At 49.2% G+C, this 16,246-nt stretch overlaps 1 protein-coding gene across 3 annotated transcripts in view; it reads right to left on the bottom strand.

The window, feature by feature from the left end:
* DNAJC6 (DnaJ heat shock protein family (Hsp40) member C6) overlaps positions 1-16,246 on the bottom strand; it is a 43,353-nt gene that overhangs the window by 7,652 nt on the left and 19,455 nt on the right. For all 3 annotated transcript variants that reach the window (XM_071436929.1, XM_071436930.1, XM_071436928.1), the window contains 13 exons: positions 14,452-14,602; positions 13,657-13,706; positions 13,415-13,563; positions 9,891-10,013; positions 7,776-7,909; positions 6,635-6,829; positions 5,490-5,607; positions 4,870-4,949; positions 4,505-4,698; positions 4,327-4,407; positions 3,217-3,699; positions 1,244-1,396; positions 406-474 (listed from right to left, as the gene is read on the bottom strand). In XM_071436929.1, coding sequence (XP_071293030.1) covers positions 406-474; positions 1,244-1,396; positions 3,217-3,699; positions 4,327-4,407; positions 4,505-4,698; positions 4,870-4,949; positions 5,490-5,607; positions 6,635-6,829; positions 7,776-7,909; positions 9,891-10,013; positions 13,415-13,563; positions 13,657-13,706; positions 14,452-14,602 — 1,980 coding nt within the window. The remainder of the gene's footprint in view (positions 1-405; positions 475-1,243; positions 1,397-3,216; positions 3,700-4,326; positions 4,408-4,504; positions 4,699-4,869; positions 4,950-5,489; positions 5,608-6,634; positions 6,830-7,775; positions 7,910-9,890; positions 10,014-13,414; positions 13,564-13,656; positions 13,707-14,451; positions 14,603-16,246) is intronic.

Below are 16,246 nucleotides of genomic sequence, written 5' to 3'. Positions count from 1 at the left end.
GCAGCAGGAATGTTCCCAGACTGTCTGCACTGCCTGAGGAATTGTGACATGTGCATATATTTTAAGATCTAGAAGCCTTCAGGAAGCAACTTTGGGAGACCATGCACACTCTCCCAAGATCAGAAAGAACCATGCAATCATTTAGTGGCATCCTGGGAATGCACAGAACTCCCCAGATTTTTCCCATGGCTCTTCATGGGATGAAACAACCTCTGGACACCATCACCTCACCAGTCCTGCTCTGGGCTCTTGAGGAAACAAACCCAGATTTTTTTTTAATATGGAAATCTTTAGGGGGAACCTGTTCTTTGCAGTCACTGGCAGCATTTCCCCTCTGCCTCTCCCCTCTCAGAGCTCCCTAAAGGCATTTTTTTTGCTAACCACCATGAATTTTATGGCACATACCTGCTTTGTTGGGCCAGTCCCAACCACTGGAAACATCTGGCTGGATGGAAACCGTTGGAGTGCTTGAAGCTAAAGGGAATGACTGATATCAGTATCTCAAAGCAGTCCAGCAAAACCAGCACAGCCCAGTGCCCACCAGGAGCCACTGGGACCCCACAAAGTCCCAGAACCTCACGTGGGAGGTTCTCCCCATGGCAGGGAGCTGGAACTGGATGGTCTTTAAGATCCCTTCCAGCCTTCCAGGGAGATACTCCCAAGGAGCATTTTTTAGATGATCAGGCACAAACAAATCCATGAGTGAACGTGTTTCAGACAGGGTTACACCTTACATTTTGGGGTGAGAAGGAGAAAATTAGGGAACTTTTAAACAAATAGAAGAAAATTCCTTCTCTTCAGTCAAAGTCAGCTGTGAATTTGGTTAGGGTTACTATTGGAGCTGAAGAAAGCTGGTAAAAGCCTGCAACTAAAATCACCAAAGGATGTGTGTTTTCTCTAAATATGGCTGTGTTCAGTGCAATTAATGGTAGTTTGCTTCAAAGTCGACCTCATAATCACAGGAATATGAGGGCAGACATTCTTCATGGCCTCTTTTTTATTTATATAAATAGCCTATTAATTAAGTCTAAGACCTGATCAAAACTCAGCTCATCCTACCACACTTCAGATGCTGAATATACTTTAAGTCCAGAGACAAAAAGCTCTTTCCTGTTTCGTGGGGTTTTTGTGGTTTGGAGTCATTTTATGGGAATCATCACTTTGTACTTAATGGTTCCATTTCTATTTCAAAGCAACATTTTACATTCCTTTAAACACCCTGGAAGAGGCTCCCCTTTCTTACCCATGTGAAAGGGATCACTGTGCACAGTTGGTGAAGGGCTTCTTGTGGCTTGAAGGAAAGGATCCCCAGGGACAGCTGATGAGCCAAGGAAGGAGCCCAGGAGGTCTGGACCAGTTTGCTTGGGGCTGCTTCCAAAAGGATCAAAGGCAGTGGCTGTGAAAACATATTTGAGGAAACGAAATCATGAACTTGCAGCAGGAATGTGCTTCAGGGTAAGGGAATGCTGTTGGGAGAGGAAATCTGATACCTGCAGGTAACAAAGAGGAGACAGACTGGGACTGTGGGGGAGAGCAACTGGAGAGCATCAATATCCCAAATTCTGGGCACCTAAAGAGCCCCACAGCTTGGCCGTGGCAACAAACTGACCCCATCTCTCATTTCCTAAGAGAGGCTGAATTTAGAGCCAGCAAAGTGAGTGTTGAAGTACCCGGACACTTGAGGTGGAGTTTTAACTGCCAGGAGAGGGTGGCAGACAGTCTGGAGCTTGGCATTACTGCCCTGGTGCAATTCCTGCCATCCCTGCTTCCTCTCATGATAATTCCAGGCTGGCAGAGGTTATCCATGTTGGGGGAAAAGGCACTTTTAGAAACAGCTTCAGAACATAATGGATATCTTTCCTACATCACTTATTACAAAACTCCAGTTCTTCCCAAACTCTGTTTTTGATCAGTTTGTTCAGTCATCTCTCTTCCTTATAAAACCCCAACAAACTCAACCAAAAGAAAGTTGAGTTTGTTGGGGTTTTACATGGAAGACTTACCAAAAGACTCCTATGAAGTCGCTCAGATTCTTGTCAACAAATTTAAGGTTAAAAGCATCCTGAAAGGTACAATCCCTAGAAGCTCTGCACTGTAGTAATGATGCTACTCATTACTTATGTTACTCAGTCACTACTCTTCACTCATTTCCCAAGCTCTTATCCTTGTTTCCTGACTTGGCACAATTGAGCTGTGTGATTCTGGCTCTGCAGAGCTCCTAAATCCCTAAATCTTTTCCTGATCTGTTGCTGCACCTCTTTTGTGATGTGTCTGCAAAACCTGCCCCGAGTGAGAGCTCTCAGACCGAGCCTACAGCAAGAGAAACCTTCTACAGGTACAAGTGACCAATTTCTTCCACTGAAACTTGGATTCTTCTCTCTCTCTGCACTTGCCCTGCTTCATCCTTCAAAAGATCCCTCTCCCTAATATCCATCCAACCACTCCTGCAGCCTGGTCTTGGAACAGACAGAAATTAATTCTCTATTTCCTAGTCCAGATCCCTCTCACAGCTCCAAACCCCCTAAGTAATAAGAGGAATTCAATTCCTGGTGCTGTAGGTCCACCCAAACCCCCAGAGGAGTTTTTGTAAAACTCATGTGCACTACTGGACTCATAATGAGAGCAAAACTGAGGCTCTGCAGTGGTTGTTGGTGTGAGGAGCCTCCAAACCACTGGGTGTGCTCCAGAAGGGTTTGGTGGGGACCAGCCTGGAGCAGAGGAGCTGGCTGGGGCCTCTTGGGATCCCCTACATGGAAGGGAGGTAGCAAGATCCCCCAGAGGGATCCTCCAAGCCCAAGTGTCCCCCTTTGGGGGGATGCAGGTCATTATATCATCAATTTCATCAAAACTTCTGCTCTTCATTACAGTCAATGCTGCTTTGATCTTCCAAAGGTAACGCCAACAAATAAGGATTGTCATTAATATCAAACTGTTGGAAGTGTTTGCTCTGTTTCCTTGATACATGAATGTTTCAAGATGTTATCTTAACTTCCTCAAACACTTATTGCTGATATATTGGTGGTATAATGTGAATTTACTGATTTTTATGATAAGCATTTTGAAAAGACAGGTATCTGCTAAGGAAAGCAGGAGCCTCCCCTAAAGTGGAAAATGCAAACACCCTCCCTTTGAATTGTTATAATTTTGATTTTCAAACCAAGACAGCATTATTTATGGAGGATTGCTATTATATTTTTCTAATAAAGCCACCATTACCTTCTCCTACCCTGGGGGATGGGGACGGGGATGCCGAAGCTGCCGAGCGCCGCGGGGTCGACTGCACAGATCCAGGTGCCCCCACGTGGAAAACCTCCTCAGCAGCAGCAGCAGCAGCAGCTCCAGCAGCTCCAGCAGCTCCAGCAGCTCCAGCAGGGCTCGGGGAGCTGGGCCCTCCGACCCCAAACAAATCATTCAGCAGGTCAGAGTTAGAGGGGGCAGCGCTGGGCTGCGAGGGAAAGCTCTTGCTCATGGGGCTGCCATCCAGGCCCAGCAGGTCCACGTCTTCAGGGGGAGGTGCTGCTGGAGGCTCCTGCTGCTTTTTGCTGTGTTTGGGTGTCCCGTGGGGCTTGTCACCGCTGGCATTACTGTGCTGACTGGAAAGGGACAAGAGTTCGTCATCTGACTGTTCGCTTTCCTCATGCACCAACGCTGCTCGATCCTCTGAGGTGGGGTGAGAGCTACTTTTGTCAGATTTCTGATCTAAATGATGATTGAAAATAAAATTAGGCAGCTGTTAGTTTGGTCATCACAAAGGTCCCGTAAAAATCAGCTTACAAGCAGAACAGAAGGCTGAGAATAGCACAGCAGCATTTGGCTAAAATAATTTTGCTTTTTAAAATAAAAACTGGTGAATTTCTTCCCCTAAAGGGTTTTGCAGCCCTGGCACAGCTGGGGTCCCCATCCATGAGGGATGTGGCAGTTGGGGACATGGTCAGTGGTGGCCTTGGCAGTGCTGAGGGATGGTTGGACTTGATGACCATAAAGGTCTTTTCCAACATAAATGATCCCGTGATTCCTTTGCCAAAATGAACCTAAATTTTCTCATCAAGGCTTATTTATTTCAAGTTTTAGCATGAAGGAGGCCTTGGGTGAAGGTTCACCCTAGAAGTGTGTCAACAGTGGTCCCACAGAGCACAATTTGAAGAGGAAGGAAAGGAATTGAGTAGGAAAGGAATTCCCACTCCATGGCAACACCAGGGTGTGCCCAGCTCTGTGATCTAATGCTACAGTGGGGTCCCTCAGCCTCACTCCAGCTCCAGCCAGGGGAACAGGAGTTGTTTGTGTTCTTTGGAGCAGATCTGACTCTGAAGACCAAGCCTTGCCTACCTTGCCAGCTGAGAGAGGAGAAGAATGCACTCTGCCCAACGTTCCTGATGTTATCCTGGGGGGAATCCGTGGCACCTCTGCCTGCAGCACAGAGCACCAGAGAGGTGGAATGAAACAAAAGCCAGCTCAGCATGAAGAAATCAGTCATGGGAAGGCAATAAATCCATGCAGCCCTTACCTGCCAAAGCAAGAGTGTCCTGGTGCTCCTGGTGGGAGGAGAAGAGAATGGAGGGATTGATGTCTTTTGTTGTGAAGTTCTCCCATGGGGGAGTTAATTCAGTTTGTCTGTCTGCAGACTGTATTTCTATGTCCAGTATCACATGAAAGAGCTGAGGATATTTGTCTGGAGAGTCACAGGCATCCAGCTCAGGCCTAAAGGGGACAAGAGTGGTCCAGTTGAAAAGGGAAGAATATTTCTGGAAAGCTATAAAAAGGCTTTCAGTACATTCAGGCTTTTCATATTTCATCTGTGACTGTTCTCCCTCAGCCTTCATCAGGCTTTTGTGCATCAGGTTTGATTAATGTTCAGCTTCAAACACTCACTTGGTGAATTTGAGAGTGGTTGTTCCCAGGGCTATGAATCCAGTGTGAAATTGAATTTGGAATATTTGTGTGTTGGTCATCTGAAAAGAAAAAAAAACAGAGAACCAGACTGAACAAGGGCTTAAATACAGGAGTTAGTTAATTCTACCCTAATCTTAACTGCTGCGTAACTGAATTCATTCTGCTTGCTCTGCAGGCAATATTCCTTTCTCAATATTCTCAAATATTCCCAATATTTCCATCTGCCTTCAACCCTGCTGCTGCAGCCTCTGTACAGCAGAAAACCTACTGGAACTGGCCTTCTTTCCCTGCTTCTCTTTATTTCTGGGATCTACTTATCAGTTTTGCAGTGAAATTAAGCTATTCCTACTGAATACATTGGAGCAACAGGTCTGTGTTCCAAAAAATATAAAACCATTTCACTTGGAGTAGAGGCCTCAGGGAAATGTCATCTACACAGCAAAGGGCATAAGAATGACTGGAGAGGAGGAAAATATTCACTGCCCACTCTGCAACTTGAATATTTGAGTACATCCTCAAGGCAATAGTAAATGGGGAATAGACTCCATGTTTAGGCAGCTCTTAGCTCCCCACACAAGAGAAGAGAAAGCAGCTCCTACTTTGGCTTGGAGGCGTCCCCCGATGGTGGATCTCATGTGGTAGACAGAGACAACAACATCTCCATGGACAGTGGCTCCCAGTGGGATCAGCACCTTCCCTTCCTGCACACGGTATTCTCTTGGAGGGGAACAGCAGGAAAGCCAGGGTCAGGCTCCCTCCCACCATATCAAAGCTCTCACCTCCCTCAGGCCAAGCAAGGAGGAGCATTCAATGAACAGAAATATTCCACAGGGGGAACCAACAGAGCACTGGATGATCTCTAGGAAGGTATCCACTTCTTGCCAACCTCAGATCCTGATGTCTGAGCAGTTATCCCAATCCTGCAAACCTCAGATCCTGGTGTCTGGGGTTATCCCATTCCTGCAAACCTCAGATCCTGATGTCTGAGCAGTTATCCCAAACCTGCAAACCTCAGATCCTGATGTCTGTGGTTATCCCAGTCCTGCAAACCTCAGATCCTGATGTCTGTGGTTATCACATTCCTGCAAACCTCAGATCTTGGTGTCTGGGGTTATCCCATTCCTGCAAACCTCAGATCCTGATGTCTGTGGTTATCCCACCCCTGACAACCTCAGATCCTGATGTCTGTGGTTATCCCACTCCTGCCAGGCTCAGATCCCGATGTCTGTGCCGTTATCCCACCCCTGACAACTTCAGATCCTGATGCCTGAGCATTTATCCCACTCCTGCCAGGCTCAGATCCCAATGTCTGAGCAGTTATCCCAATCCTGCAAACCTCAGATCCTGATGTCTGGGGTTATCACATTCCTGCCAACCTCAGATCCTGATGTCTGAGCAGTTATCCCACCCCTGCCAACCTCACATCCTGATGTCTGTGGTTATCCCACCCCTGACAACCTCAGATCCCGATGTCTGAGCAGTTGTCCCACTCCTGCCAGGCTCAGATCCCAATGTCTGTGCAGTTGTCCCACCCCTGCCAGGCTCAGATCCCGATGTCTGAGCAGTTATCCCATTCATGCCAACCTCCGACTCCCTCTGGCCATTTATTTCAAGCCCAGGCACTAACTCCCAGTGAATATCTCCATTGATCAGCAGCCAGGCCATGAGTGCAGCTCAGCTATCCCCAGCAGAGTGGAAGTGGCTGCATGCAGCTGCTGAGGGAGGCAGGGGGCCCAGGACTCACTTCATCCTCTCGTACTCCTGGGAGGTGGTGAGGATCCTGGTCTCTCCGCTCAGGATGTCGCAGAAGGGCCGGCAGCCGTTGCGCTGCTTGTTGAAGCAGGGGACGGGGCTGAGGGTGACTGACTTGATCGTGAGTGGTTTGCAGTGGGGGATGACAGGTTTGTCTGCTATTAGGTCACAAATGTACCCTATGTACCTGCAGGCAGAGAAAACCAGGGCTGAAACCTCCATTTCTTTCATTTCATGCTCAAAATCTGCCTTGAAATCCAGCAGCAGTGCCATTCTTTTGGAGACCCAGGACTGGAGTTTCCATCCAGTGCTCCAACATCCCTGCAGCTGGCACAGAGCCTGCACTGGCAGTGCTGTTTCTGCAGGGATGCAGCTGGCACAGAGCCTGCACTGGCAGTGCTGTTTCTGTGAGGGTGCAGCTGGCACAGAGCCTGCACTGGCAGTGCTGTTCCTGTGAGGGTGCAGCTGGCACAGAGCCTGCACTGGCAGTGCTGTTTCTGCAGGGATGCAGCTGGCACAGAGCCTGCACTGGCAGTGCTGTTTCTGCAGGGGTGCAGCTGGCACAGAGCCTGCACTGGCAGTGCTGTTCCTGTGAGGATGCAGCTGGCACAGAGCCTGCACTGGCAGTGCTGTTCCTGTGAGGGTGCAGCTGGCACAGAGCCTGCACTGGCAGTGCTGTTCCTGTGAGGGTGCAGCTGGCACAGGAGAGGGATTCCCTAGGGCCCTGTTAACCACAGGTTCAGCATGGGGTGGTTGGGTTGGAAGGACCTTTAGCAGTGATTTAATCCCACACTCTCTGTGAGCAGAGACACCTCAAATAAAGGAATAATTCGGGTTGGGAGATCTGAAGGTCACCTGCTCTCTGCTCAGAGCAGGAGCAGCTTCACAGCTCCATCTCAGAACTTGGTTTTGTGCTGGGGGTGAGACCCCACTGGGGATCTCCAATGAAAGAAATCCCAAATCCCAGAGCTGCTCTGGGCAAGCTCTTCCAGCACCTGCTCCCTGCTCATCTCTGAGGAACACTGGGATCTGGACACCTGGCTGAGCCTAGGGGCCAAAGCACACCTGCCAGGGCTCTGGGCAGCTTTGAGCAGCAGGGATGAAGCTCACAGTGCTGAGCCAGGGTACTGTACCTCCTGTGAGATGGCCACAGTACAATTCCAGGTCTCTTTGTGTTCAGCAGCTGCACAGCAGGGCCAGGATGAGAGAAGAGGTGACAGAAACAGAACATTGCACTGACCAGAACTGCTGAGGCTGCACGGCCGTCCTGGCGAGGAAAGGGGCAGAGAGGAAAAACTGTGAGTACCAGAAAGATCCTTTAAATTCCAGCTCTCCACTCCTCCTGAAACCACAACATATGATTTATCCAGAAAAACTAGGATTGAGACCACAAGATGATGAGCAATTTTGAGTTCTGTGTCATTTGTTCAACACCCAGGACTTCAGTGAACAAAGCTAAGATAAAATCCAGGCAGCAGCCAAAGCTGAGGGTGGTTTACACTTGTTTGGAAAGCCCACAAGAACATTCTGGCTGCAAATGTTGGTGTTTCATGGCTGCTTCCCAGATGAAATTCTGTAATTATTTCAAACATAGGCCTGGAAGTGACCACAGGGGTCAGAGTGCACTCATCCTACAGTTGCAGGCAGTCCTCCAATAGAAATTTATCCTGGAAAAGGATAAACAAACAAAAAATCCAGCCCCAGGCTCCTTCACCCTAACACCTCCACAGCTCTGATTGCTCCTGATGGGGTTTTTTAAGGTGATTATGGGGGAAAGTTTGCTGAGTCACATTGATAGATCAAAAATGTAGGAAGAGCAGGAGAAAACCAATGCATTCTCAGTGCCCTGGGTTCCTGATATACACCTTGCACTATCCCTAATTGCTCCAAATCCCTTTGAACACTTCCAGAGATGAGGAATCCACAACTCCTCAAGGCCTCACCACTCTCCCTCCTTGCAATTGGTTTTTTCAGGCCCCCTTTAGGCATTCCAGCCATTTTCTGTAGGATTTTCTGTACTGGAGCTGATCCAGGCCCCAGGAACCTGCTGACATGAACAGGCTGTTTACTTTTTTCCAAGTTTAGCCCCTGCCAGTTGTTTCTGGCAAGATCTCTCAGGTTCATATAAACCAAGTGGGTTTCTGCAGCCTTGTTAGAAAGTGTTGGAAAGGACTCCCTGTCCTTTATCACATTATCCTGATATCCATTGCTCAAAGGACAGGAAAGGAATTGGATTTTTGAGTTGGATTTCCAGGACTGGAAGCATCAAGTGCATCCTTCTCTGTCTGAAGGGAATTGACTTCTCTGGCTGTGCTGTGGGAGGCAGAAATGCCAGGCTCACATGGGAGCTCTGTGCAGTTTGGGATCAGTCATTTCCTGCACTCCTCCCAGTTTGTGCTGATCAGGGCTGACAGCCTCCTGGTATAATTTAGGCTCCAGGAGCAAAGCAGAACTCTGCTTTGGGGCATTGCTGTCAACGGGAAAGGTTGCATGGAGTAAATTAGGAGTGATCCAGGATCACACCACCCTCACACAGTGCAGCATTGCCCAGTGCTGAGTAATCCCTCTGGGGGCTTCCTTCAGCCAGGCCTGACCTCTCCTGATGGCAGGAGACTGCAACAGTCTCCATTTCACAGCTCCAGAGAATTCCCAGCTCTGTGGTTTCTGCCCAGTTTCCAGCCTCCTTCAGTCCAAAGGCTGCATTTTCTCCTGTGACTACTTAGATTAAAGTGCAAATCACAGAATCACAGAATGGTCTGTGTTGGGAGGAACCTTAAAGCCCATCCAGTGCCACCCCTGCTGTGGACAGGCACACACCCACCGCTCCAGGCTGCTCCAAGACCTGTCCAGCCTGGCCACTGCCAGGGATCCAGGGGCAGCCACAGCTGCTCTGGGCGCCCTGGCCAAGTCACAGCAAGCTGGCAGCTCTTGGGTGAAACTCAAGCCTTTCTCCTCCAGAATGATTTTGACCTCTCTTGCTTTGCATTCCTGCTTCTCATTCAGTGATTCTCTCCCAGCTGAGCTTTGGGTGATGATGTCCTTTACTCTGGGTCAATCCCATCCCTTCCCATCCCATCCCATCCCATCCCATCCCATCCCATCCCATCCCATCCCATCCCATCCCATCCCTTCCCATCCCATCCCATCTCCTCCCTCCTCTTCCAGGAGCTGTCCCCAGCCTGCAGGCACTCCAGGAGCAGTGGGACTGGCAGTGCCCAGCTGTGGCTGGCTGCTGTGGGTGCACTCACCATGCAGTGGATGACACAGACATTTTTGGGGTTCTGCTGCAGCCAGTTGTGCATGTTCTTGCAGACAGCGTAGAGGTTGTGCAGGCTGGGCGCCTGCCGCACGGGCCAGCTGCACTCAGACACCTGCAGGGATGGCAGCAGCACACAAACAGCTTTGGGGGAGCACTAAACAAGGCCTGCTCTGCTAATTCTCCCTGCCAAGACACCTACTTGTCCTTTACAACCCAGAGTTATGTGCTGGAATCCTACTCCACCTCTCCTGGTGCGTGACTCCGCCGTGCCTCCCATGGGTTATGAGGAGGCAGACAACAAAGCTTTCTCCATGCAATGACATGGGGCTGATGTGTTGTTCCTGACTGCACATTTTTCAAAATTTACATTTCACATCAGATTATCTGGAGGGGCTCTTTTAGAAGGCTCCAGTCTCGCCTCGATTTCTAAAGCCTTTGTACAACGTGTCCCTAAAAACTGCTCTGATTTGCACAGGGCACTGAGCATCTGTTGTTCTGAATCCTTCTCTGGCACAGGATCTCCAAGCCCTGTGTGACAGATATTAAAATGATGAAAGGGAAAGTTCTGTTCAAAAAAATAAATCCTATCTAAGTATGTTAATGTATGAGCCAGAAAAATGAATGGCTCCTTAGAGCTGAAACCCCACAAATCTTAAAGTGTGTCTGGTTCCTATTCCTCAGTGTGCTGCTTCTGGGTCAGTCCTTGCAGTCCCAAGCAGCACATCAACATCAAATAGCCCTCAACAGACATCTCCCTTTCATCTGGTTCTAATTGAAATATCTCTTTTTTAAAAGGCATTTCTGGCCAGAAGAAATTTAAAGGAGGAATGTCCTGAGGCTTGTCCTCAGCTGAAGAATTGGTTCTCTCTCTCTCAGCTGACATTTGGCTGCTGCTCAGTGGGAATGGGGAAGGAAGGAGATGATTTGCCCAGATGTTCTTAAACAGCCACATGATCCCCAGAACTGTTTCATCTCTCAGAGGAAGGAAATGCTCCAGGTTTTATAAAACTTTCACTGCAGGTTCTGTCTGACACCTGCACAACATCTTGGAGCAGAAACAGGCACCCAGATTCCAGCCAGAGCCCTGCCAGGCTGTGCTGTGTCCAGCAAGGATCCCAAAGGCTCCCATGGGATGCAGGGCCAGGCCAAGCTGGCAAATTCCATTTTTGTCTCACAGCAAGTTGGATATTTATCTGATTGCTTTTTGGCTCTCTGAAAGTTTTGGCCTCCAGAATACCCAGATGTGGCTTTGTGTTGTAGAAGCCACTGAACAGATCAAGCAGTGCTCAAAGTCTGGAGAGCAGGGAGTGACCATTCCCTATGTACCCTCTCCACCTTCTCCTGTCTCCAGAGTTTCTTTCATTCCTTCTGTTGTACATCCTTGGTTTCCCCTGTTACAATTCCTGCAGTGACCCTTCCACAGACCTCCCTGCCACGCATCTGGAAAAGCCATTATCACTTCTCTAGTAAATAATATACATTTCCCACCAGTCCATAATTACATATTTCCATTGCCTCTAATTACACATCTGCCTGATGGTTCACAATTAGGAAATTAAATGTGTGCTTGGTGTTTCTGTCAAACAGAACCTCAGCAGCACTCAGCACAGACAACCCTGGGGAAAAGCCACTGGAATTCTCCAGCTCTGGGAATAAGCACTCAGCACTTGTTTGATTTTAGCAGCAGGGACCCACAAGGGCCTTTGAGGTTTGGGTTTGTTTGGTGCCAGATTTGAGTTCTGTGGTGTGAAACTGCTCTCCTCTCCTCCTGGGGACACAGAGGGGACAAGGGAGCACGGCCAGGTCTCTGCTCAGAGTCACACTCTGAGTGGGGTGGAAGGGACCCTGAAGATCATCTTGTTCACACCCTGCTGCCTTCCACTGTCCCAGGGTGCTCCCAGCTCTATCCTTGGACACTCCCAACTTTGGGGAAAGCCTTTCCCAGTGGCTCAGCACCCTCCCAGTGCCCTCTGCTCCTCATCAGGTTGGGCACCTGGGGCTTGCTGACCCACTCAGCCACAGCAAGGCAGGGAAATGGCCCAGCAGGACACGAATTCACCTCCCTCCTGTGCCACCACGCAGCACAGTGACCCACTTGGATCCTAGGAGCAGAAAGTTTTAAAGAAAGCAGGGACTGAAAAGCTTTTCCTGTCAAAGAACCAGTGTGTATCTCAGTGCAGCTCAGCTGACATCCTCATACCAGCAGAAATCTCACTGGGGTTTCACCTCCTTGAGAGCCCTTTAGTATTTTTGCAGGATGTACAAAGCTCAGCCTGGTAATTATTTCATGTATTGTGTTGTTCACACTTCTTTCTAACAAAAAATACTTGGAATCAGAACTTCCCAGCCCATAAACTGAAACCACAATATTTTAATAAAAGATCATTTTATTTTCTTCCTGTGTGAGTCAAGGCAATTGTTCCAAAGCACCGAGCTGCCCTTTGAGAGTGGCATTAAAAGTCACTTGTTAAAGTGTTGGGCAGGGTGGGAGAAAATTCCAGGGATTCAGGAATTATGGCCAGCTCACACAGCAATAGATCTTTAATGCTGGGCTTTCAGAAGTAGGTAAATTTTTCTCCACCCACAAACAGCATCAGTGGTGCACCAAAATCAATCAAGACTGAAGATTCTGAGCTCTTAATATCTCTTAATTAGTCTTCCCTGTTCATTTACTCATTTTTGAAGTCCGGTTACTGATGGCCACAGAGAAATTTGCTTTAAGTGACAGTGAGTGGTTTCTGGTGATCAGAATTACTGAAGATAAATTCAGCTACACCTCAAATTAAAACTAAATTAGCCTTAGGTTAGATTCATTTACCCTGACTGAGAGTTAAGCCTGACAAGTGCTGCTGCCTTTTGGGCTGAAGGCACCAAAAAGTTTGAAATTAAAAAAAAAAACAGAACACAACACCAAAACACAGCACTCCCTTGTGGGAGAGGGAAAGAACAGGAAGTTTTCAGAAAGATTAAATCTAATCTTGCATTTCAGCAGCAGCATTTCATAGAGATTTCCTCTAAAAGCCATAAATGAAGCAGAGCCTCGCAGTGCTCCCTGATGCTGCTCTGGTTTTAGAGAGGGAAACTGGGCCAGGCAGTGCAGGTGGCTTTTTAAAGTCACAAGAGCCAAAATGCCCCTCAGATCCCCTTTCCATCCTGACCTTTGCCTGCTTGATTAAAGCCCAACTGCAAGAAAATCATCTCCCTCCTTCTATTATTAATTTCTTCCAAAGGCTTTTCATTTTATTCTTTCCCTGCAGCAGCTCCAACACTCTGTAGGAGTGGTTTATTCTCTGATTTATTCTTTATTTCTCTGCAGCCACTCCATGCACTGCCTTTCACTCTCCCAGGCTCCTCACATGAACATTATCCCTGAACTTTCCAGCTCTTTCATCCCTGTGCTCCCAGCTAAAACTCCTGAACCCACCTCTAACTCCTAAATCCCCTTCAATTGTGGGTCCAAGAGAGGCTGCTGCCCCTTTCCCTGGGGAGTTTGCCCCCGTGGAAGGCACTCACCCTGTTGTGGAACTTGGCACTGCGATAATATTTGGGTGACAAGTTGAACACCGTGTAGTGGTCGGGGTGCCTGGAGTCCAGGAACGTCCTGACATCCTCAATGTGGTTCCTGAACCCCAGCTCCACGCCCTCAGCAGGAAAAGACATCACTGCCAAAGCAAGGAGAGGCCAGCATCAGTGGGGTGGGTGGAATTCTGGGCTTTGGGATTCCGCTACAGGTTGTGTTTCTCCACAGTGCTTACCTATGATCCTTGAGGTAATGTAGGAAATATCCAGCTCTCCCTTGGTGTAACTAAGAGAAAAAGCAGGGGACGGATTTTAGGCACTTCAGCAGCACGTTAGGAGTGTTTGCCCAGAAAAAAATCTACTTATCACACGAGGAAAAATCATCTTAAAATTAATTCTTGAGATGCAGACAGTGACCCAGCCTCCCCCTCTCCACATGCAATTAACTGGATACAAAACCAGCAAGAAAGGTCCCTTTTCCCTTTTGTCATTAATTTTTAGTGCCAGTTTCCAAGAGAAATCTCCAGCAGTTTGCACTTTGCAGATCCCTCGTACCCTCCAGGGTCTTGCATTAAATTTCCTTAATTTCTTGTAGCCCCCAATTCCATGGAGGGGAACAACACCAGGAGAGTCCTCAAAGCAAAGTCACCTCAGCCTCTCTTCCATGCCAAGGTGGATTTAGGGATGGGAACATCAGCAAGCACAGCAGAGAGAGGCATCAACACCAGTGACAAAATAAATATTCAAGTGGTGGTTCACTGGAAAGATCCCACAGGGAATCCTCCAGGAACTGGAGACCAGGTGCTCCACTTTCACTGGCATTTCCCAGATTTCAGGGTGCTGATGCTCACTATGAGCTCACATTGTTTAACTTGGGTTTTCCCCACTTCCTTGAGGCCAAACCCCAATTATGAGACAGAACCAAAGAAATTATTTGGGATTTTCCCCTTTCCTCAATCCCTGCGAGCTGTGCTGTGCTCACTCAGTGGGACCAGCAGCTCCTGGTTTTTCCTGCTTCAGGTGCACTGTACCTGGCCACAGACTGCATGACCTTGGAGGAGGTGTCCTTCAGGGTGTCCTTCAGGTTGTCCTTCAGGTTGCTGAAGAGCCTCCCTGCTCCTCCCTTCACCATGTCCAGCAGGCCTCCCCCGTAGCTGGACTCCATGTCTGGTGACGAGGCACCTTCAACACAGCAAAACCAAAAATTACAACACAAGAAAGCCAAAAGTTACAACATAACAAAGCCAAAAATTAAAACAAAACCAAAGCCAACGTCACTGGTTTGGAACAAACCCCAGCAACCCCTCTGCTCTGTCCACACCAAGCAGGTGCCCATGAGGTGCTGTGTGTCAGGCATGAGGAAAAGTGGTTTTCCTCCTCCAAGGGGTGAGGGATGGCTCCTTCCTGCCAGCTGGGCTCAGATCTCCCAGCACTGTGTGCAGGCTGAGTGTTCTGTCTCAGCACAGGGAGCACAACAGGGTAAAAGATCTAAACTGGGGCTTGAACTGCGTGATCTGAGCACCAGCCAGGGGTGCCCAGGTGGCCAAGAGGCCATTGGCACCTGGGCTGTGGCAGAGTTGGGTGGCAGCAGGAGCAGGGAAGGGATTGTGCCCCTGTGCTGGGCTCTGGGGAGGGCACACCTCCAGGGCTGTGGCCAGTTTGGGGTCCCTCAGGACAAAACTGACCCTGAGGGGCTGGAGCGTGTCCAGGGAAGGGAAAAGGGCTGGGAGAGGGTCTGGAGCCCCAGGAGAGGCTGAGGGAGCTGGGCAGGGGCTGGAGAATCCCTGAGGGAGCCGGGCAGGGGCTGCAGAATCCCTGAGGGAGCTGGGCAGGGGCTGCAGAATCCCTGAGGGAGCCGGGCAGGGGCTGCAGAATCCCTGAGGGAGCTGGGCAGGGGCTGGAGAATCCCTGAGGGAGCTGGGCAGGGGCTGCAGAATCCCTGAGGGAGCTGGGCAGGGGCTGAGCCTGGAGCAAAGGAGGCTCAGGGGCCCTTGTGGCTCTGCACAGCTCCTGCCAGGAGGGCACAGCCGGGGGGTCGGGCTGTGCTCCAGGGAACAGGGACAGGAGCAGAGGGAACGGCCCCAGGCTGGGCCAGGGCAGGCTCAGGGTGGGCACAGCAGGAATTCCCCCATGGAAAGGGGGCTCAGGCACTGGAACTGCCCAGGGAGGGTTGGAGTGCCCATCCCTGGAGGTGTCCAGGCCTTCCTGAGTGCCAGGGTGGGCATAGGGCACAGCTTGGACTCTGCTCTGGGAAGGCTTTTCCAACCTAATTCATTCTGGGATTCTGTGATCTTCAAATTTCCTTCCAACCAAAGCCATCCTATGGTTTGAAACTCCCTCACCTCCAACTCAACCCAACCCAGCTGATTTTCTTCTCACAAGCAAGAAGCAGCTCCTCAGGAGTGAGAAAAGGACTCTTCCCATCCCCTGGGACATCCCTCACAGGGGCCCCTTCAGGGCCACCCTCCCAGCTGACTGAAGGCTGCCCAACCCAAATTGTTCTATAATTCCATGATAAAATGATAATTTAACTGCAAAAGCACTCCCCACTGTCAGGCAGCCTCACCCATGGTGAGCCACCCATAAATCCTGAAACTGGAGATTCCATTGGGAAGGTGATGCTGCTCTGATCCACAGCACCTGATCCAGGTCCTGGACTGGTAAAATTAGAGGCCACCTCTCCTCTACACTCTGTTTTAGAACACAAGATGGCTCCTCGAGGCATTTACTTTTGCCAAACTTTCTGTGAGCATGATTTAAAAAAAGAAAAAAAAAAGAAAAAAAGGAAAAAATCAAAGAAGCTTGTTGGCTTCCAAGCATGGAATC

This window comes from Agelaius tricolor, unplaced genomic scaffold (assembly GCF_023055355.1).
Source record: "Agelaius tricolor isolate 1412-34295 unplaced genomic scaffold, bAgeTri1.0.p SCAF_11, whole genome shotgun sequence".
Classification (NCBI taxonomy): domain Eukaryota; kingdom Metazoa; phylum Chordata; class Aves; order Passeriformes; family Icteridae; genus Agelaius; species Agelaius tricolor.
The sequence above is the reverse complement of the archived record's forward strand: the minus strand, read 5'-3'. Positions and strand labels throughout refer to the sequence as shown.